Here is a 27894-nt window from a genome sequence, read left to right as displayed (position 1 = left end):
CATTTGTTTTTGATAACTTCAAGATGTTCTATTATAAATTTTTTAAAATCCATATCTTGCATTTCTTCTATCTCATCGTCTTCATAATCTTGTTCATTTAGGAATGTCATGATGTTTTCCTTGTTCTTGTTTCCTTGATTTCAGAATTTGTTTTTTGGCATTGTGGAGATATCTTTGGTTTCTTCTTTTTTTCCTCACTCTTGTGGCTTTTGTGGTTATACAATGACTCGATTAAGTGTACTGTCTGTTTTTGGTGAGTCTCTAGAGGCTTGTGTTGGGTGTGGCCAGAGAGCTCTGTTCAGTTCTGCAGGGTTAAGGGTGTATCAAAGGTGACACACCCAGGTTTGGCGTGGTAAATCTTCTCTCCCTTTTTTTATTCAAAAGGGAAATAATTCCACTCAGCTGAGTTCTTCTCCTTGATGGCAATCAGTGCCTGGGCGCTAGCCCCAGTGGGTATAATATTTGTCTGCTCTGTCCCAAGGACCACACACAGGATCTGTGCAGTCCTCAGTGTAAGCTCAGATTCCTCTGCAATGTCTCTCACCACATAGCCAAAGTTGCCCAAGTTTGTGGCATCTCCCAATGAGACTACTCAAGTCTCAGCCACACCATGATTTCTCCCACAAACACTCAGTTTATTTCTTTCACAGTTGCAATTAATAAGCTCCATATAGTCACTAGGTCTTAGTCTCCTGTTATTACTCCCAACCAGAGTCAAGTTTTTCTATTTGGCTGAGAGGGGCATGGCCCTGAGCTGTCACAGCTGTTACGTATGTCCAAAATGGCACCTGCTCTATTCTCTCACACGGCTCTGTGAGTGGAGAGAAAGAATAGTGTCTGTACCAGTCCCTTTTATTTTTTTCTCTCCTCTAGTTAGGCAGTGCACTTTCTTCCATGGGGCTTCAAGCCTCAGTCCCTCTAGGCTCTCCCTGCCACTTTTCCACCAGTGTCTCAGGCTATTGTGGTTTTGCCTCACCTCCCTGTCCAGTGCTGGTGCATAGATGAGGTGGCTGGGGTCCCAAGCCCTGGGCGCCTGTGCCCTCCATGTAGGTCCACCATGTCCCACTAATTCCAGAAGAGTTTCCTCTCAGTTTATTCCCTAACTCTTCCCTGAGACTACAGTATCTCCACTTTGATTAAACTATCTTTTCCCAAACTGTCTGTGAGCTCCTTCCCTATTCCACCATTTGGAGCCTTCCATCTGCAATGCATCATCTACTACTCAAATATACAAAATACTTAGATATAAATATGTTCAGTGTTGAAATTCTAGGCAAATATAACTTATACAGGTAAAGCCAGTATAGTAGTATTTCACGTGATATGACTTCATGATGACATTTCTTAATGGTTTGCTTTTTAATGAATATTTTCTTAAATATCCATTTCATAATTCATTTATTTTATATTAATTTTTAAAAAAGAAATATTTTTTAAGAATAGGTAATTATGTTCTTTAATAATACTGAATGATGATAAAATACCCAAGTGATCTAAGGGCTTTGCTAATGAGTACACCCATCCCAGATTCTTTCACACATATCACTGCCAAACATAGAACACAGTAGCTTTGGAGGATTCTGGGCTGGAAATTGATTGTATTTCCAAGGTAACTCAGGTTATCCTATGGTAAAATATGAACCCCAAAATTGTGAGAGATCAAAGCAGTAAAGATTTACATTAGTTTCAGAGTGAACATATAACAGTGGTTTCTTAAGAGAGGGGGTTGTGTCCAGCGCTGTGGCTCAATAGGCTAATCCTCTGCCTGTGGCACTGGCACACTGGGTTCTAGTCCTGATCGGGGTGCCGGATTCTGTCCTGGTTGGCCCTCTTCCAGGCCAGCTCTCTGCTGTGGCCAGGGAGTGCAGTGGAGGATGGCCCAAGTCCTTGGGCCCTGCACCTGCATGGGAGACCAGGAGAAGCACCTGGCTCCTAGCTTCAGATCAGCACGATGCACCGGCTGTGGTGGCCATTGGAGGGTGAACCAACGGCAAAGGAAGACCTTTCTCTCTGTCTCTCTCTCTCTCCTTTACTGTCCACTCTTCCTGTCAAAAAAAAAGAGGGGGGGTTGTGCTCCCAGAGACATGGAGAAAAGATGAGGGAAAGACCACTGTCCTGATGATGCTATGTGCAAAGTTCATGCCTTCTCAGTTGGAATCGCAAAACTTATACAGCCTGTGGGAATCTTGCATGTTTTCTTCCATGCTCTTAGCAAGGAGTAACTCTCCTTAAAGCAAGGGGCATGTGAAATGTGATCTTATCTGTACTCAGAACAAAGGACTGCAGCATGGGGATGGCCTCATCCACAACAATGTTCCATGTTGTTGCCATGATCCACACTGTACCCCTGTGAAGAAGCATTTTTCCACAATCTGTACATTGACAAGACTCTACATCAACATGTAATAAGCGCACATTTGCAGAGGAAACTGATGCTCCTCTTGAAAACAATAACACTAGTTACTGAGGAAGCCTTTTCTTCACACATTATAGATGTATTTGTCTGGATTTTATCCCTTTATTATCTGAATACATCACTAACATGTACAATATATTTAGGACTCGTATATGCATGTACATAGCACAAACTCATTAATTAAGCTAGTTGGAAAAATTAAAGTCTAGGAAAAAGGCAAATAACCATATGTAAAAATTAACCTCAGAAATTTATTTCACCCTCTAATTTTTTTCTATTTTTATTTATAGTAATAGGACTTGAAAATATCTGTGTCCCTACTTATAGACAGTCCTTAGAAAACAAGTGAATTTTTCAAGGGATTCCAAAGATATATTCCTCATATATCCTAAATTAGAAATCATATGACCCAGAAGGCAAGAGTTAGATCAAACTATAAATAATTTAAATATAGTCAGAAGATTTGGAAGTTTTATTTTTGGTCATACCCAGATTCTCATAATATCAAAGAAAATCACACTCTCATTAAATAGTCCAAGGGTAGAAATGTAAAATAATATAAGTAAATATACATACAATTGCATTTATAAACCGTATACATTTTTGTAAGTTTTGACCTACCAGATAACACAAGGTGTCTTTAAACAGAAATTGTGAACTCTGATAATCTGTGGATCGACTTGTATTTGTTGAATCAAAAATTGACCTTGAATTTCATTTATTCAACTTAAAAACAATTTTTAAAAAACCTACACAAAAATCACAGTAACCTATCCATCCATGTTTTGCTTATGTTATTGAAGAACTACGATTAGCTTCCATAAAGATGCATCCAACCATTGCCACTCTTGCAACTACATTTATTGATCAAGTTAAATCAATCACCAATTTGTTGTAAGGGTGCATGGACAAATGTTTTTCATCATTTGAGCTCATGTCACAGTGGCTACCATACTACAAACACAAAAACTCAGCTTCTACCAAAAAGAAACCTTGACGATAGGGAGATTGAGGGAAAATAAGGACTGCTGAGTACACTTGCATCCCCCACATCTCATTGAGTTCTCTCTCTCTTTCCAGTTATGACTGTCCTACAGCTTCAGCACTTCCAAGGAAAATCCAATTTACAAATAGTGTTTGGGATGATATATCCTTCCATGATCAAGACATCTTGTGGCAAACCATGATATCCAGAGTGTGTGGATTTTCCTCTGGGTCTTGGGTAGTTGGCTAAAACTGGAGTTTCTCTGCAAGAGTGCACATGACCAAAGCTTGTTCATCAGTGCAGAGATGATAGAATGGCCTACTGCATTTAAGGAGGTGTCGTTCCGTAAGAAGAACCAGAAACAGAGGGGGGTGAGAAGAGATGAAGTATGAACCTTTACTGTATTTTGATGCACTATGAACACAATTAGTTTACACAAGATGATGTATAATGGTAAGTTCAGGGATGACCTACTGCCCTTCTCTGGGTGTGTTGACTTATTAGCAATTCATGAAGCCCGTTTCTCTGTTAAAGTACTATGGGCTGAGAGATATTAGGCAGAGCCATGAAGAGACTTTTGGGGTGCACATATGGTCATCAGTGGCAAATGTGACCTTTCACCTTCTTGATGAATGGTCATGTGGAATGATGAAACTGAGTGTGTTTTTTTAATTCCAATGTTAATTCTTTCTACAGTTGCCAAATGCCTCAAAACAGTTGAGTGGCCTAACAACTCTTGGCCCCTGTGCACACAGGTTTGCAGAGCTCTGTCCCAGCAATGCCCTAGGGAGCAATGAGAGTCCAAAGCATGTTTTCCAAAGCTGTTTTTCCCCATAATGGAGAGTGGCAGGTGCATAGCCTCAGGGCAGGGTGATGCCATGAGTTCCTGGATAGGACAGAAATGAAGCAATAAAATATATAAAAGCCAGAGCTCTTCTTATCAAAGGGACATTATGGCAAGGCCTCAGCCCTGAGACTCTTTTGATATTTCTTCCTTGTGATTCTGGTTGTGTCCCTGTGTGACTCAGTAGTTAGCACATATTGTCTACAGCTTGAGGGCATACAGAAATACTTGCATCAGTTGTGCCCTACATAAAAATCTGGTCTCCCTACAGGGGTTGAGGCAACAGACATAATCAAAACAATTTTCTCTTAATATGAGCAAAGACTTCAGCCTTTAACTTTATGTTTGGTTCACTTGACATGTTGTTTTCTGTGATTTTTCTCAACATACTCCTGAATTCCTCATACAGTTCACAGGACATACCTCCCAGGAACTGTTATAATTCCATGAGACCAAGTGTCTACAGAGATGGAGTCCTGGTACTGGGTGGGTTTTTCCCCCTTTACTTCCTAGAACCAGAATCAAACATGATCCAGTTATCTTTTTTATCCAGGCCAATGGATAAAATGGAGACAAACAGGTAAGTCCAACATTGATTTATGTGTCAACTGTGGTTCAGACTGTGAGAGAGTGTTTCCTTCTATCTGTGAGTGGTTGATTTCACTTAAGAATTTTGAAAAAAAAATCATATACAGAAGCGGCAGGAATGCAAATCAATGAATCAATGAAAGCTGAGTTCCTTCCCTTCTTTTGCTTTTTGCAACCTTCCCTTTCCATTTTCTGCTTGCTCTCCACTACTGCAGAGAGTGAGAAACAGACATTTTGTATTCACTCTATTGATCTCACCTCCTGATCAGCCTCCAAGAGTCTTGAAATTAATGTGCAGGGACTTAACTTAAGACCCGGCAGCCTTCTATATGGGGAAAGAAGAAGTAAACTCATCAGCTTGCAGCTGACAGCAAGTGATATGAGTGAATAAAAATCACCTTATAGGGGAATTAATTGCAATTAAGCACTTAAGAAACTTAAGAAACACTTCAAAATGTTTCAAAATGTAATGTTCTTATTTTTCATTCAGATAAGTTAAACTAAGTATGGAACAGTTTTCAGTAGCATATTTTTTGATGGTTCTACTTAGTGTATTATAAGTAAACACTGTTTCTATATAAAAAGGTTTTGAAATCAACCATTTACTGAATGGAACAAAATTTGACTATTTTTAGGTAAAAAAGCAAAGTTTCAAATTCTGTAAGAATAATACAAAATTGTGTGAAACTTGAGAAAAATGCACTTGCCCTAAAATCAAACACTGCCATTTGCAAAATATGTAGACATAGTGCATGAATGTAAATCATCTTGAAATGACAATCTAACAACTTCAACATTCAAACACATGAATCAGTGCACCTAAACAGCAGATAATCGCATAAATTTATTTAATCCCACATAATCTATTGACAAATATGTATTTTATTGACACTCAAATTACATTTGAAATATAGAAGTAAGGAAAAATTTCAAAGAAGAGTCAAAAAGCTATCCACTGTGTGAAAACAAAACATCTACACTCTTGTTCAGGTAACATTTGAGAGCCATTACTAATACAAACAAATTATAATTCTGCATAAGTCATGCAGAAAATGTTAAAGAATAAAAAAATGAAATGATAAAATAGAATTCAGTGATGTGGAAAACAGTGTATAAAACTAAGGTGAACATTGTAAATATTCTGAAATTTCACATTCTGAAAAAATGCTCTTTTTCAAGGCAAATATATTTGAACAAAATTGCTTCTGTGAATGATGATACAGGGAAATTACAGAAAGGGCTCATGAAAATGGCTTTGGTGAATAGATTAGAGATGTTCCCAAATGATAAAATGACTGATAAGCCAGATGGTATTCAACTATTTCAGAAGGTACTGAAAATAGAGATGTTTGCCTCTTGGGTTCCACCCCTAAGTAGAAGTGAAATCCCATGTTGGGACACATCAAGGCTTTTTTTTTTAAGGGATTGAGTAGGTGAATGTGATCATTACAAAATTTGCTTCAGAGGAGTCCAAAGGGGAATCCCACAATTTCCTAGAGCCCTTGGAACCTCACTCACATCTCCTCCAGTTGCCAGAGCTGAGACACCACTCAGTAACAGTCTGAGTCTGACCATTGCTGCTTCACGGCATGACTGTGGTGTTGCTCTGAATTCCTTGGTCTCACCCATCTCCCTGATGTTGCTCCTCTCTTTAGGTGGCTGTGGAAGAACTACCAATATGTGCTGGCCTTCTTCTTTGCTATCCAGGAGATCAATAAGGACCCCCAGCTCCTCCCCAACCTGACCCTGGGTTTCCAACTCTACAATTCTGTTACCAGTGGCCAGTTCACCCTGAGGAGCACTCTGCACTGGCTGACTGGAAAGCACCATCTCATCCCTAACTACACCTGCCAGACACAAGGCAAGACGGTTGCCATAATTGCTGGAACCACATCAGCATTTTCAGCTGAAATTGGGACAATGTTGGAGCTATACAAAATCCCACAGGTAAATGGGTTGTGAATTCTTGTGAGAAATGCTTCCATCTTCCACCAGACCTGTGACATCTAAGGCAAGGTCCTGTGGAAGCCAAGTGACATAATCCAGTATTAGTTGAAACAGACTTTGGGGAATTCCTTGGATTGTGAGAAAGGGAAGGAGCAGTGGAAGGTGAGAGCCTCAGCCCAGTTCCACATCTAGGGCCAATGTATCCATCCCTACCTGCTGGGAATGTTGATTGTTGACTTTCAGAGAAAATACACACAGCAAAGAGATATGCTAGGATGACTGCATGTTAGATATGCATATATAAAGACCTAGGACAGTACTGTCCATTTGGAACCCACTTAGGACAATGGCAGTTCCAAAGATCATCAAAGAGTGTTTGGGGCTGAGCTAGATTTAGATATTTCACTCTCTCCCTACGCTCAGTCCTTCCTTCCTCACATTCAGCAGATTCCTTCACAGGGCCTCCAGTTCACTTTCCATGTTCTACTCAGACATTTCAATCTTAGTGTGAGTTTCATGGACGGAGAAACAGACGTAGGTAGACAGTGTACACCCCTTCACTAGTTTAATCACCAAATACTGACTATGGTGCTGGTGCTGATTGTCCTTTGAAAACCGAGGGGCCTGGGACTCAATTCAAATCTCCCAAGTAGGTGTCAGGAACCCAATTACATAAGCCAATTAATCTTCTACCAAGGGTCTGCATTCACATTCCCAGGACTTTTAAAGGAGACCCACTTCAAACAAGTAGCAATCTACACACATCACCAGCAAGCTCAGACAGGAACGGTATAGAAAAATTCTTTGTGAAAAGCAATTTTAACAAAACTCTGAGATCATAGGTGAGTGTATTCTTCAAGGCAATTTAGGTTATGCAAGCAAAATTAATGAAATTCAAACTATCAAGAAATCAACACAGTAAAAATTGTCTCAGAGGTAACATATAACACCAGTTTCAGGGGGAAATTTTCCACATACGACATGGGGTGAGAAGTGTGAAGGACCAATGTCCTGATCCAAAATCCATGCACTCTTCTTCCCTCAAATGAATATGAAGATTTACAGGTATCTTACACATTTTTGCATGCTGTGAATGAGGATATCCATTCTCATCCTGAAAGCAATAAGCTTTGAAGCATGGATTTCTCTGAACTCAGATGATAGAACGTGGTCTTCTCTACCCACAAACCTCAGATCATCATGGTTTTCTTTCCATTCAGATCACATACGGTCCTTTTGATCCCCTGCTAAGTGAGAGAGACAAGTTTCCATCACTCTATCAGATGGCCACTAGTGACAGCTCTCTGGCCTATGGAATGCTCTCCTTGCTGCTACATTTTGGCTGGATTTGGGTGGCGATCTTTGTATCTAATGACATGAAAGGAGAGCAGTTCCTCCAGGATATTGAAGCTGAGATGGTAAAGAAAGGTGTCTGCTTGGCCTATTCAGTAAAGCTCCCTGACACTAAGTCAAGGTATGAAGAAACTGAAATCTCTTTCCTAGAGGGGATCCGAATTGCATCAGCAAATGTGCATATTCTATATGGTGATGTGAGGGGCCTCTATACCATGGAATTTCTAAGCAAATACTATTTAACCCTGGGGAAGGTGTGGATCATGGCTACAAAGTGGGAGATAGTTGTGAAGGAGACAGACCACATGCTGCACTCTTTTCATGGAGGCTTCTCATTTTCACACCACAAGGAAGAAATCCCTGGCCTCAACCACTTTGTCAAGACAGTGGACCCTTCCCACTACCCAGAAGATTTCTTCCTCAGTCAACTATGGCTTCATGCTTTTCACTGCTTACCTCCTGGGTCACTTTGTGGAACAATTGGAGTCTGCCCACCAAATGCTTCCTTTGAGTTTTTCCCAGGACGCATTGACATGCTGACCATATCTGACTCCAGCTATTTCATCTACAATGCTGTGTATGCAGTGGCCCATGCCCTCCATAAGATGCTTTCAGAACAAATAGAAAAGAGTTCTCCAGGAGACGCATCTCAACCTAGGATTCTTCCATGGCAGGTAAACGTCTCTCAAAACAGGATATGCATTGCACTTCTGATGGCATTCTCGGGTATTTCTATTGTAGTACCACATGAATGTGTTTTCATGCTGAGATTGGCATGATGATTAGTGGGCTCTTTCACACCACACCAGGCATAGATACACCTTTAATTGTTGTCTGTGTGTGGAGGAATTTTTATCTGCTATCGAACACTTAAAAAACATTTCCTGCTATGGAACTTGTTGAAAATATTTAAAAACAGTATACATACTTAGAAATGCACTTAAGTCTACAGATAAATAGTTTTGGTCATCTGATCACACTGATAACCAACACGCAAATATACAACATAGTATTTCTAGTACCCAAATAATCTCCGTATCCCTCCCACTCAATTTCTTTTTTTACATGTGAAAGAGGAGCATATTGTCATTAACAAGATATGATCCAGTGAAGCAATATTAAAATTACATAGCCATTGATCTGACACCACAGAATTTTATACTCTATATATTAACTAGGACAAATAAGAGAAACATGATATTTTTGTAGTTCAGGCTTATATAATTTACTGTCAAGATTTCATTCTGAATCATGTCTGAGTAATATTCAAATATATATCACAATTCCTTCACCCAGTCATCAGTTGATGGACATCTAGATGGTTGCACTTCTAAGGTATTGCACATTGAGCTGCTATAGAATTCTGAGTGCAGGCGACTCTTTCATGTGTTGATGTCATTTCCTTTGAATACATTCTCAGGTGTGAGACTACTGGGCCATGTGGTAGAACTAGTATTGGTTTTCTGAAAAATTCCTCTCCTGTCTTCCATTATGGTTGTACCAGCTTACAATCATTCCCATAAAATGTATTGGGGTATTTTTTCCAGACCCTCAGCAGAATTTATTTTTCCAATTTTGGATAATATTCATTCAAAGTGGGGCAAGTGAAATCTCACTTTAGTTTTTATTGGCACTTCCCTGATGGTTACTGGTCCTGAGCATCTTTTCATGTTTCTCTTGACCATTTGTATTTCATCCTTTGAAAAATGCCTGTTCATATCTTTAGTTCACTTCTTAACTAGATTGTTGGTTATGTCGTTGTTAAGTTTTTTGAACTCCTTATACAATCTGGACATTAATACTTTCTTGGATCCATGTTTTGCAAATATTTTCCCCCATTCTGTAAGTAGTGTCTTCACTTGGATGAGTGTGTCTTTTGCTGAGCAGAAGTTACTTAGCTTAATGTATATTGTTGCCTTTATTGCCTTTATTTCTTGGATTGTATCCAAGAAATTGTTGCCTAGGTAAATATCTTGCAGTGTTTCCCCAATGTTTTCCTCTTGTAATTTGATGGTTTTGGTTTAAAGCTTAAATCCTTGATAAATTTTAAATTGATATTTGTATAGGGTGTAAGGTAGCAGTCTGATTTCATATCTCTAGATGTGGAAATCCAAATTTCCCAACACCACTTGTTGAAGAACTGTCTTTTTCTTGGGAATCAATTTAGCTCCATGTAAAATTTTCAATTCATACTTAATAATGACAGATCATAGAAGAATAATGTTATTCACTGTAGGATGAAATGCTATAAAATACCTTAATAAAGCTCATTACAAAGACTTGGAAGAAGGAAATGATTAAAACTACTCTTTTGTTTGGAAGGATTGCAAAGCTAGGAAATATGGACTATCATGTATCCCACAGCAGCTAAAAATCTATTTGGTTATAATATAAATATTCCCTATAATCTCAAAAGGTAGCTGTATTCTCAACAAAAAATAGTCAAAGTGCAAAGAGAGAAATAAAAACCATGGAACAATAAACTCTACTGAGGTAAAAAATGTTATACAAATAAACTACACATACACAGCATACACATTTTTGTAAGTTAAGAACTACCAGCGGCAGCCAGAGATGTACAGGCAGATTTGGTAAAATGTTTATTTAGAAAAATTATGCTTGGATTTCTAATTCATTGAATTTAATTCAACTGATATTATTTTCAGTTTTCTTAAACTTTAAAAATTATTTCAAAATCAGAATTACTATGAGAAAGAGAGAGGCAGAGAAAAGAGGAGACAGATCTAGCATCTCCTGATTCACTCCACAATGGCTGCATGTACCAGGATTAGGCCAGGTCAAGCCAGGATGCAGGAGCATCAGTTGCTCTCCTACATGAGTGCAGGGGCCCAAGCACTTGGAACCTCAAGTGCTGCTTTCCCAGGCACATTAGCAGAAAGCTGAATCAGGAGTAGAGCAGTTGGGGTTTCCATCGGCACTCACAGGGGTGCTGGGAATTGTGGAAAGTGGCTTGACCTGCTGCACCACAAGATCAGCCCAAATGCTGTTAAATTAAAACAAAATTTACTGATATAAAAGAACAGATTTCATGTATTTCATTGATACAGTTTTAAGAAGATAACCATCCTTTCTTCCTTTCCCTTCTCAGTCCCCCCTTCTTCCATTCCTTTTTTCCTTTTAATTTTTGCAACAACGTAATTTCAATTTACTTTAAATCACAGAGTTAATGCCTCACTAATCATAATGTTCCTCAAATGAAAAGTAGAAAGATAACTGCTCCAAGGAATTTACACAAGGGTGATAAACACAAATCAAAGCCTGAGATGTCAGTTTCATTTTTATATATTGTGTTTTTTTTCTTCTATTCTATATTATATAGTACCCATCACCAAAACACACTTATATATTCTATTTAAGGAACTGGTATATTTCACTATGCATAATGGTATCCATGTGAATCTATTTTTTGCTAAAGAGAGAATTTCACTTTTTGGTGGGGAGACAGGGTCAAAATTTTAAAAGTGCACACAAGTGCACTCACAATAATCAAGATATTTTGCATATAAAGTCATGCTATAAAAAAGTCATGCTATTCTCATGTGGAAGAACTAAGATGAGCTTTCCTAAACCAATAACCAATCTTTCATGGTCAGCAACCCTGTGGGACTCATCCTGTGATTTCTCTGTTTAGAATCAGATGCTCCCCATCACTTTAATAGGGGGGAGGCAGAATTCCCCACACTTGAACCCATGATTTTTTTTAATGTATTTCACAGGTAGAGTTATAGACAGTGAGGAGACAGACAGAGAGAAAGCTCTTCCTTCCATTGGTTCACTCTCCAAATGGCCGCTATGGCCGGCACTGCATAGATCCAAAGCCAAGAGCCAGGTGATTCTTCCCGGTCTCCCATGAGGATGCAGAAGCCCAAGCACTTGGGCCTCCTCCACTGCTTTCCCGGGCCACAGCAGAGAGCTGGACTGGAAGAGGAGCAACTGGCACTAGAACCCAGTGCCTATATTGGATGCTGACACTGCAGGCGGATGATTAACCAAGTGAGCCATGGCACCAGCCCCAAACCCATGATATTTTGATCAGTCAGAAAAAACAGCCTCCGCCCAGTAGAAACCCTGAGGATACACAAGAGGCAAAAGAAGGATTTCTAAGTCGTGTGCACCTCCACCTCTAATCTGAATGTTCTCTCTCTTTCCAATTGTGCCTCCCCTCCAGCTTCATCCACTTCTGAGGAAAATCCAATTTACCAACAGTGCTGGGGAGGATGTTTCCTTCCATGAAACGAGACACCATATGCCACACTATGATATCCACAACATTGTGAATTTTCCTGCTGGATTTCGTTTGCTGATTAAAATCGGGGAGTTTTCCCCTGAGTGTGCACGTGGAGAATCCTTGGTCCTCAATGAAGAGATGATAGAATGGCCAGTTGCATTCAAGGAGGTGTGGATCCATGGGAATATTGGATACATACAGAGGGCTTGATGAAAGTATGGGAGGATATTATGTGTGAGAATTTACATAAGCATTCAATTCTCAATTCACATATTGGCTTCAAAAGATATGGTGTTCCTTACACATATATGAACCAGTGTGTATTAGAAGTGCATGTTTGGATTAGATATTGTTGTTTTTCTCTGGGCATGTTAATGCATTCCTAGGTTGAGTGACTAGAAAGAATGTTAAGAAATAGAGATAGAGATCAATACTTAGACATAAAATTACTAAATGTATGTCACTACAAATTCTAAAATTTTATTTCAACTTTTTATTTATATAATGCAAAAAACTTCATGTATTACATGTATATTTATAAAGATAGTGATATTTTCATCATTTAGTGAGTCATTATTATGTTTTGATGCAGTACGAACACAGTAAATTATGAATTGACCATTTGTAGAAAAATTTCTGATTTTCCTTTGTCATTGTGGGTGCTAATCAGTTCAGTTTTTTTTTTTTTTCTGAATACCACCTCACAGCTGTGATCAAAAATTTTATCATCATTGTGCTGTTGAAATACCCCAGACAGTTTTGCGGGTAATATTTATAACTATTGTGTGTTATATAACAAATGCATTGGCAGTATCAGGAATTGATGCCCTCCCTGGGTATAGAAGTCCAGAAGTAGATAGATGCACAATCAATGGATTATTACATTTGTTCACCTTTTCTTTGCAGGCTTGTCTTTTTCTTAGTAGTTACTATCAGAAGTGTATCTAGTCATCAGGCTTTTTGAATATTTTTCTGGCATGTAAAATCTTCTACTCAATCAAAGAAAGAGGAGTGTAAAATAGTATCAGACATACACATTCTAGAAGAATTACCACATAAAAAGCTAAACTGAAAATATTTCAGAGGAAGCAATTCAATAAAGAGACAAATGCCCAGAAGCATAGATCCAGTGATGAGCAAAATTAAACCCATCAGGTGGCCTCATAATATTTGGTAGGCAATTGACAAACCTGGAATGAGCATCTTAGAAACTCCAATTGGATGTCTAAATAAAATCAATAAGATACAGCCTGAGGAAGACATAGTGATGACCTTGGGGTGAAAAGGCAATTAGAGACATCCTATCACAGTGCCTAATGTCATGCAAAGCAATGACCATCACTTCTCTTTCCCCATCAGACTCCTCAGTCTTTGTGTAGCCAAAGGTGTGGTCCAGGATTCAGGAAAATGCCACAGGAAGGAAAACATGTCTGCTGCTATACTTGCGTTGTTTGTCCAGAGAGAGACATTTCCAATCATACAGGTAGAATACATATAACTTACCTTGAGAACTCTACCATCTTAACTATTTCTTGATAAAAAGGAAACCAAGAATATTTGCAATGAGATAATAGTTTTCACTCACTCTTTCCATACCCTTGTTGTATGCTCACTATTGCCATCTCATTATGTGTAAGCTGTTTTCTGGAGGTGCTAATCATATCAAGCTCAACTGTGACACTGATTTGATCTGGTATCCTTCTTTTTGATCCAGCACTGAATGAGACTCTCTCAATCTGAAATCTAAACAAGAAATATAATATTTGTATTTGTTAAGGCTCTGTATGGTTATCTAGAAGTCTTGAATTCAAAACTTTTTCATAGACAACTGAAAAACAGGGAGCTAATCCACATGAATTGTGATGGGAATATTGCATTACTTTCTGTGCTGCATCTTTGACATGGTGCATGCTGTTCAGTACACAGAATGAATGACACCACTTGTCCTTTATGGATGTACAAGAAGAAGAGAAAAAATAAGCTGAAATATAGACACAAATATCAAATTATATATCAAAGCCAAATGTTTGAGAAATGTAAAAGTGTACTAAGACTCATTGGTAAATAGTTCCACTGTTCAATGTATAATAAATATGTTTATAATAATTTGAATTCTTCCAAAATAATGTTTCAATTCACATCATCTTAGCTCTAGAGATATTTTGATTTCAGTATCTTCAAACATTCTATACAGAGTTTCCAGTATGAAGAAAACAGAAAAATGCTTCAAGTTTCAGTGAAAATATTCAACATGCAGTAATTTAGTGAAAGAAAGAAAACTAAAGTATCATGCACTGACCCATTGTACAATATACACTTGCCTATATATTCCTGGTGTATCTCCAAGATAGGTGCCAGATGTACCTACAGATTCTATGAAAAGTAAAGGGAACACATTGAAAAGAATTGGAGGAGAAAATTCCTCTAAATTTTTGCAAATGTTTATATTCTATTTTTTTTACAAAATAATTTATTTATTTGTTTGAAAGTCAGAGTTGAAGAGAGGGGGAGAGCATAATAGAGAGGGAGAGAGGATACAGTGAGGATCTTCCATCAGGTAGATTCACTCTCCAGATAGCTCCAATGGCCTAGACTGGGCCAGGCCAAAGTCAGAAACCAGGAGCTTCTTCCAGGTCTTGCAGAGGCCCAAGCATTTGGGCCTTGCTCTGCTGGTTTCCTAGGCACATTGGCATGGAGATCGTTTGGAAGTGCAGCAGTCAAGACATGAGCAGGCACCTGTTCAGATGCCATCATTGCAGGCAGTGGCTTTAACCACTACATCACAACTCCACTCCCTGAAGCTTGTACTCTTGCATGAGTACCAAGGATAAAAACAGAGTAGGACTCTTACTGCAAGTATAGCTCAACTAACACCATTTTCTTTCTTTCTTTCTTTCTTTCTTTCTTTCTTTCTTTCTTTCTTTCTTTCTTTCTTTCTTTCTTTCTTTCTTACAGGCAGAGTGGACAGTGAGAGAGAGACAGAGAGAAAGGTCTTCCTTTGCCATTGGTTCACCCTCCAATGGCCACTGAGGCTGGCATGCAGCGGTCTATGCACCATGCTGATCCGATGGCAGGAACCAGGTACTTCTCCTGGTCTCCCATGGGGTGCAGGGCCCAAGGACCTGGGCCATCCTCCACTGCACTCCCGGGCCATAGCAGAGAGCTGGCCTGGAAGAGGGGCAACCAGGACAGAATCCGGCACCCTGACCGGGACTAGAACCCGGTGTGCCAGCGCCGTTAGGTGGAGGGTTAGCCTAGTGAGCCACAGTGCCAGCCCACCATTTTCTTTCTTTTTAAAAAAGATTATTTTATTTGAAAATCAGAGAATCAGTGAAAGAGAGAGAGAGAGAGAGAGAGAGAGAGAATCTAATTGTTCACTCCTCAGATGGAACAATGGCCTGGGATGGGCCAGCAGGTACTGGGAGCCAGGAGCTTCCTTTTGGGTCTCCCGCATGGGTGTTGGGGTCACAAGTGCTTGTGGAATTTTCTGCTGCTCTTTCTAGGTGATTAGCAGGGAGCTGGATTGGAAATTCATCAACTTAAACACAAAACAATGTCCATAAGGGATCTGGCATTGCAGTTGGTGGCTTTACCTACCATGCGACAACACCAACCCTATTTTGGTTTGTACAATTGAAATTTGATTGAAAGAAAGAAATATTTTCCAACTGGCCTGTTCTTAATGACTTCTTTCATGTTGTAGCAGTAGAAGTGCATTATTTCAAGTGAGACAATGTGGTGTCCAACATGCTGTTCACATGAGCTATAATGGTGAACAAGCCATAATTTGAAGTTAAGAAGAATGCCTAGTTGTCTTTGAGTAACATGATGAAAATACCACTTATTTCTATAGAACCACAGAATGACAATCAGCTACAGTTCCCATCTATTCAACCTCAGTATCACAACATTTATATGGAAACATGGACAAGATGAATCCATGTAGGAAATTAGGAATGGAGGTCCCAGGAATGAAAGACCGTTTATATAGGCCATTTCCATTTGAGGATAAGGAAGAAAATCCTTAAACCTGATGATCCCAGATAAATATTCTAACCCATGTGAACAAAGGATTTCTCCAGAAATGACACTGAGGACTGTAGAGAGGAGGGCTGGGAAGAATCCAAGCCCATATGAAATATAGAAAATTCCTCATTGTTTAGAAATTAAACACTGAAAAAAATCTCTGACAGATAGGATGAGAACACAGAGCCCCATGTGCTAAAGAGCTAGTTTGAATGAATTTCCTCCACCTGCAGATGAGCATTCTGCCTTGGTTAGGTGCACAGAAATACTTTAGTGTTTCTTGGTATACATCACCCCAGGCTGAATTCACCATGAAATTGCAAAGGTGAGCTTTTTCCTTAACAGGGAAAAAGGAGCAAATTGTTAAATGGAAACACAGAGTCTTCCTTTTCCCCACAGATGCAGAGCAGTGCATCCCATGTGCAGATCACGAGTACCCAAACATGGAGAGAAACCGCTGCCTCCCCAAGCTGGTGACTTTCTTAGCCTTTGAGGAATTCCTGGGGATGGCCCTGGCCTGCATGGCTCTGTGTTTCTCTGTCCTAACAGCTGCCGTCCTCTGGGTCTTTGTGAAGCACCGAGACACTCCCATCGTCAAGGCCAATAACAGGACCCTCAGCTACATCCTGCTCATCGCCCTCTTCCTGTGCTTCCTCTGCTCCTTACTCTTCCTTGGCCGTCCCAACACAGCCACTTGCCTCCTCCAGCAAATAACATTTGCTCTTGTGTTCACAGTGGCTGTTTCCACTGTGCTGTCCAAGACCATCACTGTGATTCTGGCCTTCAAAGCTCTGAAACCTGGAAGAACGATAAGGCGGTTATTGGTATCAGGCACTTCTAACTTCATCATTCCCATCTGCTCCATGATCCAACTGGTTCTCTGTGGCATCTGGTTGGGAACCTCTCCTCCCTTTATTGAGGTAGATAAACATTCTGAGCACGACTACATCATCCTGGTGTGCAATAAGGGCTCAGTCACTGCCTTCTACTGTGTCCTGGGCTACCTGGGTTCCTTGGCCCTGGCCAGCTTCATTGTGGCTTTCCTAGCCAGGAATCTGCCTGACACATTCAATGAAGCCAAGTTTCTGACGTTCAGCATGCTGGTGTTCTGCAGTGTCTGGGTGACCTTCCTGCCTGTCTACCACAGCACCAAGGGGAAGGTCATGGTGGCTGTGGAAGTCTTCTCCATTTTGGCCTCCAGTGCCGGGCTCCTGGGCTGCATCTTTGCCCCCAAGTGCTATGTTATTCTCATAAAACCTGATAAAAATTCTTTGAAAGCTTTAAGGAACCAATGCAGTTGTAGGAGACCCTAAAATATTTTTCTCAATGGTTTCTCTACATTTTCAAATTTTGTAAACAAAAACCAAATTGGTAGTAGATTTCCAACATTGTAAAATAAGCAAAACTAAAAAAACATTTTTGTTTAGGTATTTGGCCTAGCAATTAATTAATCTTGTCCCACATGACAGTAGCTAGGTTTGTGATTTGGTTCTGACCCCTGATATCAGATTGCTAGGATATTAAACACTTTGTGTCCCTGTCAATTTTTTCCCTGGCTCCTGGCTTCTGGACTCAATCCAAGATAAACCACTATGGGAAATGAGACGTGAAGTAGTGAAAGGTTGGACTCTCAACCATCTCTCTCTTTCTCTCTGCTTCTCTCTCTCCCTCTCAAAAATGCAAAGCAGGCTAGAAATATTTTCATATAAAGTAAAAGGAATCACTGTTTAAAACTGAAACAAAGCTGAGCATCAACGTATAAATAGCAATTACATTTCATATGATAGGGCTACCCCTGAAAATATGCAGAGTAATTAATTTCATCTTTGTTTATTACTTAGATACCATGTATGTTCTTATTTGTTGTTTTAACTTTTCTTTAATTAATAGAAATTTCCAAAGTACAGCTTTTGGATTACAGTGGCTTTTCCCCCAATAACTTCCCTCACATCCGCAACCCTCCAATTCCCAGCACCTCTCCCATTCCATTCACATCAAGATGCATTTTCAGTTATCTTTATATACAGAAGATCAATTTAGTATATAATAAGTAAAGATTGCAACAGTTTGCACCACACAGAAACACAAAGTATAAAGTACAGTTTGAGTACTAGTTATAACATTAATTCACAGTGTACAACACATTAAGGACAGAGATTCTACATGAGGAGTAAGTGCACAGTGACTTATTGTTGTCTTAACAATTCACACTCTTATTTATGGCGTCAGTATTCACCCTAGGCACTTGTCATGAGCTGCCAAGGATATGGAAGTCTTTTGAGTTCACCAATTTAATCTTATTTAGACAAGATCATAGTCAAAGCGGAAGTTCTCTCCTCCATTCAAAGAAAGGTACCTCCTTCTTTGATGGCCCATTCTTTCCACTGGGATCTCGTTCACAGAGATCTTTCATTTAGGACTTTTTTTTTTTTGCCAGAGTGTCTTGGCTTTCATGCCTAAAACACTCTCATGGTCTCTTCAGCCAGAACCAAATGTCTTAAGGGCTGATTCTGAGGCCAGAGTGCTGTTTAGGACATCTGCCATTCTATGAGTCTGCTGTGTATCTCACTTCCCATGTTGGATCGTTCTCTCACTTTTTGATGATATCAGTTAGTATTAGCAGACACTAGTCTTGTTTATGTGATCCCTTTGACTCTTAATCCTTTCAATTTGATCCATTGTGAATGGAAACTGACCACTTGGACTAGTGAGATGGCATTGGTACATGCCACCTTGATGGGATTGAATTGGAATTCCCTGGCACGTTTCTAACTCTACCATTTGGGGCAAGTCAGCTTGAGCATGTCCCAGTTGTACATCTCCTGCCTCTCTTATTCCCACTCTTATATTTAACAGGGATCACTTTTCAGTTAAATTTAAACACCTAAGAATAATTTTGTGTTTATTAAAGAGTTCAACCTATAGCATTAAGTTGAACAACAAACACTAAAAGGGATAAAGTATTAAGTTTTTTATGTTCATATTTGAAAACATGTCTCAGTTATAACTGCTTTATGTTGTTTCTCTAAATGTCATGGAGAATTTGTCATTTTGTGGTTATAAAGTGGAATTTGTTTCCAAATACAAGAGTCAACTATTCCATGAGCATTCTTCTCTTTGAACACTGTATTGTTCACAAACATCTTAGTTACTAAGTATTTTCTAGCTATTTGGAAATGGCATTTTTATTTTTACCACATCTGGAGGTGTTTTTCATGATTACATAGGAGTGATTCTATAACTGTCTCATCTACCATTGGACTGCTATCATTTTGGCCTTTGCTTAGAGTTCTTATTCCAGGAGACAATGATGCTATTATTGAGGTGAAATTCACATACCCAGTAAGAACCACTGTAGTATTTGACAAGGATGTGGTATTACAGTACTTTCACATTCAAATTCTACATTGATTTTCTATAAAGTATGTTCAAAAGTTTGAGCAATAATCATGTCTGTAGATTGAGCCTTTTGCATCACCCTGTAATCAAAGCCTTTCTGCATTAAGCAGCCACTTGCAAGTTTTCATGAACGTTGTTTATGCAACCATTCATCTCCTTTAGTTGCTATGTGTTTACCTACTCTGGACAGTTGCTGGCAATGGAGTGAGATAATATGAGACCTCTTAGATCTAGCTTCTTTCCCATGGCATTACATTTTTGATTCACCCAATTATTTCAAGTACCCTTCATTATTTTTATAGCTGTATAAGATTCAATCTTATGGCTTTTCCACATTCAATGTATTCAATCATTCAAAAATGATGATTTGAGTTGTCTGCAAACTTTCATGTTATGAACAGATTCTTCTGAGCATTCTTGTAAAAATATATATTTGGTATGCACCTTCAGCTCTTCTGAGTGCACAGGATATTTGCAATGGTTCTGAGAAAAATGCAGTGAATATATATGTTTATTTCAGTAAAAAGTTTTAGTTTTTATTTATTCATGTTTTAGACAAGTATCTAAAGCTGAAAGCAATTAAAAACACACACCCCAAAATAATTGACTTACAAGTGAAAAGTTTTAGAAAGTAATGAAGATACTGAAGAAACAAAACTTTCTATTATCCAAATATATGAAATACTTAGATATAAATATGTTGAGTGTTAAAATTTTAGACTAATATAACTTATAAAAGTATAGTCAGTATAGTAGTATTTTCTATCATATGACTTCTTCATGACATTTCTTAATGGCTTGCTTTTTAATGAATATTTCTTAAATATCCATTTCATAATTCATTTATTTATTTTATATTAATTTTTAAAAAAGGAAATATTTTCTAAAACTAGCTAATTATGTTCTTTTTTGTAGGCTCTTTGAAGATTTTATACTCGAATATATCAACTCTTGTCAAATTAGGATTCTTAAGTTAGATTTACTTTTTTTTAAGATCTATTTATTAATTTGAAAGAGTTACACAGAGAATGAAGGACAGAAAGGGAAAGAGAGAGAGAGAGAGAGAGAGAGAGAGAGAGAGAAAGGTCTTCAATCCACTGGTCCACTCCTCTATTAGCCACAACAGCCAGAGCTACACCTATCAGAAGCCAGTAGTCAGGAGCTTCTTCCAGATCTCCCATGCAGGTGCAGGGGCCCAAGGACTTGGACCTTCTTCCACTGCTTTGCCAGGCCATAGCAGAGAGCTGGATCAGAAGTGGAGCAACTGGGACTTGAACCAGCAATCTTTTGGGATGCCAGCACTGCAGGCATTGGCTTTACCCGCTATGCCACAGTGCCAGCCCAAAATTTAGATTTTCAGTGAAATAAATGCATCCAATTCAGGGCTTCAAGCAGTCAGATAATTCACAATGTTCACTTCATCTTCATTTATTGATTTCCTGGGTACTGAATTTATCTATGTCTTTTCACATTTTACAATGGAACCTTCACTATAGATTGCCATATTTCTTAGGCAAATATATGAATTTTTGCAATTTAAAATGTGTTTATGTTATTGTGAAGAAGAGAACAGATGTTCTGTTTTCTCTCTATGAATTTCTTTGTTCCCCTTTCCTTGGAAATCTGGACTTTTCTAATTTCCTACATTTCATCCATAATTTGAATGTCAAGTAAACTGTTACTTGTTCACTATGCAGGGAGAAATACATTTATCCAATCATTTTTCAGTTGGAGTACATTGATTCTTAGTTTTCAGTGTTGAATTAAATAATAAAGTGCCATAGCACTTTTGCTCAATCATATGAAAATTTTTACAGTATCAAGATGACAGTGTTTCCTTTTTAGCATAAAGATACTTTCCTATTTTGTCATATTATGTTGCACATAGTATCATTACATATCTATTAAAAATTTTTTTCTGTGTTCTAAACAAATATTGCTTTCCCATACACACCTGAACCAAAATTGGTGTTCTGTTCACAAGGAGCAATTACTTATTGGACACTAAATAAATGTGGTACCAAAATTATGCTATGGGCTGGTGCCACTGCTCACTAGGCTAATCCTTTGCCTGCAGTGCCAGCACCCCAGGTTCTAGTCCCGGTTGGGGCGCCGGATTCTGTCCCGGTTGCTCTTCTTCCAGTCCAGCTCTCTGCTGTGGCCCAGGAGTGCAGTGGGGGATGGACCATGTCCTTGGGCTCTGCAACCACGTGGGAGACCAGGGTGAAGCACCTGGCTCCTGGCTTCGGATTGGTGCAGCATACTGGCCACAACGTGCTGACCATTGCGGCCGCTTGGGGGGGTGAACCAATGGAAAAAGGAAGACCTTTCTCTCTGTCTCTCTCTCTCTCACTGTCTAACTCTGCCTGTCAAAAAAAATAATTATGCAACGGAGTCTTCCAATGTGTCATTATATTTATTTTAATGATAGGAGTGATGAATTAAATTTTTCTTTAATCATTTTACCTTAGTGATACACTTTTTTATTATGGAGGATACATTTGTTCACCCCAGGGTTACTTTTAGCTCTTGCTATCAGCTGAATATTGAATAACTTAATCTGCTTTCCCCAAATGGGAAGTTGTCAGCTATTCTATACCATGCATAAAGTTAGTAGAAAACCTGAAGACTGAAGAATATACACTCATTAAATTCCTGTCTTATTAAGAGCAAACAGAAATATACTAATACAAAAAGTAGGCCTAAGTGTTATGAGAAAAACATCAACACAATGATACAAGCTAAAACCTTGGTAAACAGGGAAATATTGGGCAGTGAAAGAAGCTCATTCCAAAGGGTAACAAAGTGAAATAGAGGTTCTAGATTGTCAGGCATTAGGTGGAACAATGATGAGAAAGGCAACAACATTTAATGAGGTAGTGCATATATCAGAATAGATAGGCACCTCTCCTGGCAGATCTGGACAGTGGCAGTAGTGGTTCTGGGTCCCAACAGTCTCACCAATGCCAAGACCCCAAGAGTTGGATCAAAGGGATGTGCTCATGGGGTGGACACAAAAATCTTGATACCTGCCCTCTGCTTCTAAAAGGCTGGAGAGTAAATGAAAAATTCTATGGAAGCACAAGGGTGAGGACCTCTGATTTCATTGGTCTGCCTTCCTCCAATACATTTTTCAGAATTACCAATAGGGACAGAACACACAGGCACAAAATACACTCACATGCAGTCACAATGATACCTAACACATACACACGATCTTCAACTTGCCAAAATGCTGACACTGGCTTGAATATAAGCATTGAGTTGTGCCTCTTTCTACAGACCATCTTTGTAGACATTTATTTTCAGAGAATTTTGGCAGCTGCTGACCTTCAGATCCACTGAAGTGTGCAAGTGGTAAAGCTGTAGGTAGAGAAAAATCAGAGATGATGACATGTCAAGATATCTCCAGCATTGAGTCAGAGACCAGAGTGTCAGCTGAAATAGGGAGAACATGGGGTAGATACTGTCTGCAGGGTCAGCCCTGTGCAGGGAGAACTGGTCTCTGTGTAGGGCACAACCAAGTCCCAGAATAGCTGTGTCCTCAGCCTATTTAATGTGTGTGACAGTCTAGTGATTCAAAGACACAGCTAGTAGCCAAATTGAGACATTTCTAAGTCAGTCACTTTGCCAAGAACTCGCCTTTGTGTCTCTGTTGTCAGGAAAGGTCAGACCTCTGGTCATTTTATTGCTTTATCCCTCTCCATCCCAGGAAATCAGGAAAGCACCCTGCCCTGATGCTCTGTGCCTGTGACTGGGAAATAGATTATAAAGGATGCGTGGAGATGGACATCTGTGAATTATCTCTCCTGATGCCAGGATTTGAATCGTCCTTGTGCATGATTCTGAGTTTCTTCCCCAGGATGTGTGAGGACCTGACTGCATCCCAGGTCCAAGGGTATTCTTTCTCTCCAATTAAACTTACCTGAGTATTGCAGTCCCTCTTTCTATAAATTGACATTTAAAAATTATTTAGATAAGCAGGTTTTCTTAATAGATTTTAAACAAATCCAAAGTTTCTATGATTCAACAGGGGAAATACATTTCCTTAATGTTTAGAATGCTTACTTCAGGCTGGCTGCGGCTGCTCTCCCAAGATGGCAGCTCCTTGGGGCGATTACTTCAGCGATGGGAGCCAGGTTTTGTGCCAGATGTGCCAGGAGCAGCGGTTGCAGGGCGAGGTGGTAGCCTTCGACTACCAGTCCAAAATGCTGGCTTTAAAATGTTCCTCTTCCAGCGGAAAGCCCAACCACACAGACATCTTGCTCATAAACTTACAGTATGTTTCAGAAGTGGAAATTATGAACAACCGCACAGAAACCCCTCCTCCCTTAGCTTCACTCAATATCAGTAAGCTTGCCAGCAAAGCGCGGACGGAGAAGGACAAGAAGCTGAGCCAGGCCTATGCAATCAGTGCTGGTGTCTGCCTAGAGGGCCAGCAGCTCTTCCAGACCATCCACAAGACCAATAAAGACTGTAAGTGGCAAGAAAAAAACATTGTAGTTATGGAAGAAGTTGTTATTACAGCCCCATATCAAGTGGAAAACTGTAAAGGCAAAGAGGGGAGTGCACTGAGCCATGTACGCAAAATAGTTGAAAAGCATTTTAGAGACGTGGAAAGCCAAAAGATCCTGCAGCGTTCACAAGCCCAGCAACCACAGAAGGAGGCTGCCCTGTCCTGAGTCCACACACACCCAGGACTCTTCCAGCATCCTGCCCCACAGGGCGGTGGCTTTGGCGGAGTCAGGCCGGGAGGGAAGGGATCCTGTATTTCCTGTTGGCTCTTGTTAACAGAGGGTCTGTTAGAGTTTAAAAAAATGTCTGCCACCCCCAAGAATGACTCCAAGAGACTCTCTCATGCAATCAGCAAAGGGTTAAGGATTTATTGATCCAGCATGCTGGGGCTCTCTGAACGTGCAAGAACAGAGGAGCCCCGAGGAACTAAAGCACAGGGTTTATAAAGGCAAAAACCACAGAATCAGGAGGGGGGATACATGGTTGCTAAAATCAAAAGAGAGTACATAGTTACTGGGGTCAACATAAAAAAAGTCCTAAGTGAAATTAATATCCATTATAATCTTGACAATACCAGTTACAATCGTACAATTATCAATTATGATCTTGACATTAATCCAAATTATAGGTAAGACATAGACAAATCACATATTCATCATTAACCCAGGTGCAACCTTTCTACTTTCAAGCTTGAGCAATCATGCTAGGGGGTTTTTGTGCTCTGCCAAGGGTGATGTAGTGTACTGCTATTGTCCGAATATTTGAGATCATAGTTTCAGACCAGAGTCTCACAGTGGGGGGGAGGGGTGCTTTCCCAGAATGGAGTCTCAAGTGCTACAAAATGGAGTGCCTACTGTCAAGGTGCTACTACAGGTCACTTGAGAGATGGGCCAAGGACCTCAATAGACATTTTTCAACAGAGGAAATCCAAATGGCTAACAGGCACATGAAAAAATGTTCAGGATCATTAGCAAACAGGGAAAATCAAAGCAAAACCACAATGAGATTTCACAACACTCCGGTGAGATTGGATCACATACAGAAATCTTCCAACAACACATGCAGGCGAGGATGTGGGGAAAAAGGAACACTAACCCACTGTTGGTGGGAATGCAAACTGGTAAAGTCACTATGCAAGTCAGACAGGGGATTCCTCAGAAACATGAGTAAAACCCTAGCATACAACCCAGCTTTCCAAACCTTGGAATTTAACCAAAGGAAATTAAATTGGCAAACAAAAAAGCCGTCTGCACCTTAATGTTTATTGCAGCTCAATTCACAATAGCTAAGACCTGGAATCAGCCTAAATGCCCATCAACAGTAAAATGGATAAAGAAATAATGGGACATGTACTCCATAGAATACTACACAGCAGTCAAAAACAATGAAATCCGGTCATTTGCAACAAAATGAAGGAATATGGAAAACATTATGCTCAGTGAATTAAGCCAGAAGCAGAGGGACAAATATCATATGTTCTCCCTGATCGGTGACAACTAACTGAGCACCAAACAGGAAACATGTTGAAGTGAAATGGACTCTATGAGAAATGGTGACTTGAACAGCCATATTCCCAACTGTTGATGTACAATGTAATACATTATCCATTTTAGTATTTTTTGGTTCAAGTACTATTGGTGAACTCTGTAATTAACACAAAATTATTCTTCGGTGTTAAAATTTTAACTGAAAAGTGATCCCTGTTAGGAATTTGTAAAACATTATGCTGAGTGAAATAAGCCAGTCCCAAAGGGACAAATACCATATGTTCTCCCTGATCGGTGACAACTAACTGAGCACGAAAAAGGAAACCTGTTAAAGTGAAATGAACACTATGAGAAACGGTGACTTGATCAGTCTTTGCCCTGACTGTTAATGATCAACGTAATACCTTATCCCTCTTAGTATATTTTTGGTTTGTTCTACTTAATACTTTTGGTTGAATAATGTAATCAATACACAGTTATTCTTAAGTGTTTAAACTTAATGAAAAGTGATCACTGTTAAATATAAGAGCAAGAATATGAGAGGGAAGAGATGTGCAATTTGGGACATGCTCAAGCTGACTTGCCCCAACCGGTAGAGTTAGAAACATACCAGGGGATTCCAATTCAATCCCATCAAGGTGGCATGTACCATTGCCACCTCACTAGACACAGAGATGAATTTCTGTTCACAATTGACCATAATGATAGGACTAAGAGCCAAAGGGATCACATAAACAAGACTAGTGTCTGCGAATACTAACTGCTAGAATAAAAAAGGGAGAGGACGATCCAACATGGGAAGCGAGATACACAGCAGACTCATAGAATGGCAGATGTCCTAAACAGCACTCTGGCCTCAGAATCAGCCCTTAAGTCATGCGGATCCTGCTGAAAAGCCTATGAGAGTATTTCAGGCATGTAAAGCCAAGATACTATGGCAAAAAAAAATGACCTAAATGAAAGAACTCCGCGAGTGAGATCCCAGTGGAAAGAACAGGTTGGCCAGTGATGAGGCTCAACAGGCTAATCCTCAACCTAGCAGCACCAGCATCCAGGTGCTAGTCCCAGTTGGGATGCCGGATTCTGTCCCCGTTGCCCCTCTTCCAGGCCAGCTCTCTGCTATGGCCCGGGAGTGCAGTGGAGGATGGCCCAAGTGCTTGGGCCCTGCACCCCTTGGGAGACCAGAAGAAGCACCTGGCTCCTGCCTTCAGATTAGCATGGTGCACCGGCCACAGCACACCAGCCACGGCGGCCATTGGAGGGTGAACCAACGGCAAAGGAAGACCTTTCTTTCTGTCTCTCTCTCCCTGTCCACTCTGTCAAAAAAAAAAAAAGAACAGGTCATCAAAGAAGGAGGTACCTTTCTCTGAAGGGAGGAGAGAACTTCCATTTTGACTATGAGCTTGTCTACATATAAGATAAGAGTCGGTGACTCAAAAGGCTTCCATAGCCTTGGCAGCTCATGACAAGAGCCTAGGGTTATTACTAATGCCATAAACGAGAGTGTCAACTTGTTTAGTCAACAACAGGAGTCACTGTGCACTTACTCCTCATGTAGGATCTCTGTCCTTAATGTGCTGTAATTGCAATTCAATGCTATAACTAGTACTCAAAGAGTATTTTTCACTTTGTGTTTCTACGTGGGTACAAACTGTTGAAATCTTTACTTAATATATGCTAAAGTGATCTTCTGTATATAAAGAGAATTGAAAATGAATCTTGATATGAATGGAAGAGGAGAGGGAGCGGGAAAGGGAAGGGTTGTGGGTTGAGGGGAGTTATGGGGGGGAAGCCATTGTAATCCATAAGCTGTAAATTGAAATTTATATTCATTAAATAAAAGTTAAAAAAAAAATTAAGTAGAATTTCTTTCCCAAATAGAAGAGTCAACTTGTCCTTGAGCAGTCTTCTCTTTGGACACTGTATTGTTCATAAACCTCTTATTAAATAATTACAGCCTAACTATTTTGAAACGGTATCTTTATCACATATGTAGGTAGTTTCCATGGTTACATAGGAATGATTCTATAATTGTGTCCCCTATCGGTTGATTACTTTCTCTTTGGCCATTGCTTAGAGTTCTTA

The 27894-nt window shown here is 39.6% G+C and overlaps 1 protein-coding gene and 1 pseudogene across 1 annotated transcript; both read left to right on the top strand.

The window, feature by feature from the left end:
* Positions 1 to 222: 222 nt before the first annotated feature.
* On the top strand, positions 223 to 17721 carry LOC138847819 (vomeronasal type-2 receptor 116-like). The gene is made up of 5 exons (XM_070067635.1): positions 223 to 329; positions 6489 to 6780; positions 7938 to 8807; positions 13742 to 13865; positions 16808 to 17721. The coding sequence occupies exons 1-5, from the start codon at positions 223 to 225 to the stop codon at positions 17719 to 17721; spliced, it is 2307 nt and encodes a 768-aa protein (XP_069923736.1).
* A 6183-nt stretch (positions 17722 to 23904) lies between these two features.
* LOC138847760 (protein LSM12 pseudogene) lies at positions 23905 to 24489 on the top strand (annotated as a pseudogene).
* The last annotated feature ends 3405 nt before the right edge of the window (positions 24490 to 27894 follow it).

The sequence above is a fragment of the Oryctolagus cuniculus genome (genome assembly GCF_964237555.1).
Source record: "Oryctolagus cuniculus chromosome 16 unlocalized genomic scaffold, mOryCun1.1 SUPER_16_unloc_1, whole genome shotgun sequence".
In the NCBI taxonomy this organism is placed as follows: domain Eukaryota; kingdom Metazoa; phylum Chordata; class Mammalia; order Lagomorpha; family Leporidae; genus Oryctolagus; species Oryctolagus cuniculus.
The sequence above is the reverse complement of the archived record's forward strand: the minus strand, read 5'-3'. Positions and strand labels throughout refer to the sequence as shown.

What these genes read in the sequence shown, in the direction of transcription:
- LOC138847819 (XM_070067635.1), top strand. Translation starts at nt 223, where the DNA reads ATGACTCGATTAAGTGTACTGTCTGTTTTTGGTGAGTCTCTAGAGGCT. An exon ending in GGGTTAAGGGTGTATCAAAG is followed by an intron (nt 330 to 6,488) that starts GTGACACACCCA and finishes TCCTCTCTTTAG; the next exon opens with GTGGCTGTGGAAGAACTACC. An exon ending in CTAGGATTCTTCCATGGCAG is followed by an intron (nt 8,808 to 13,741) that starts GTAAACGTCTCT and finishes TTTCCCCATCAG; the next exon opens with ACTCCTCAGTCTTTGTGTAG.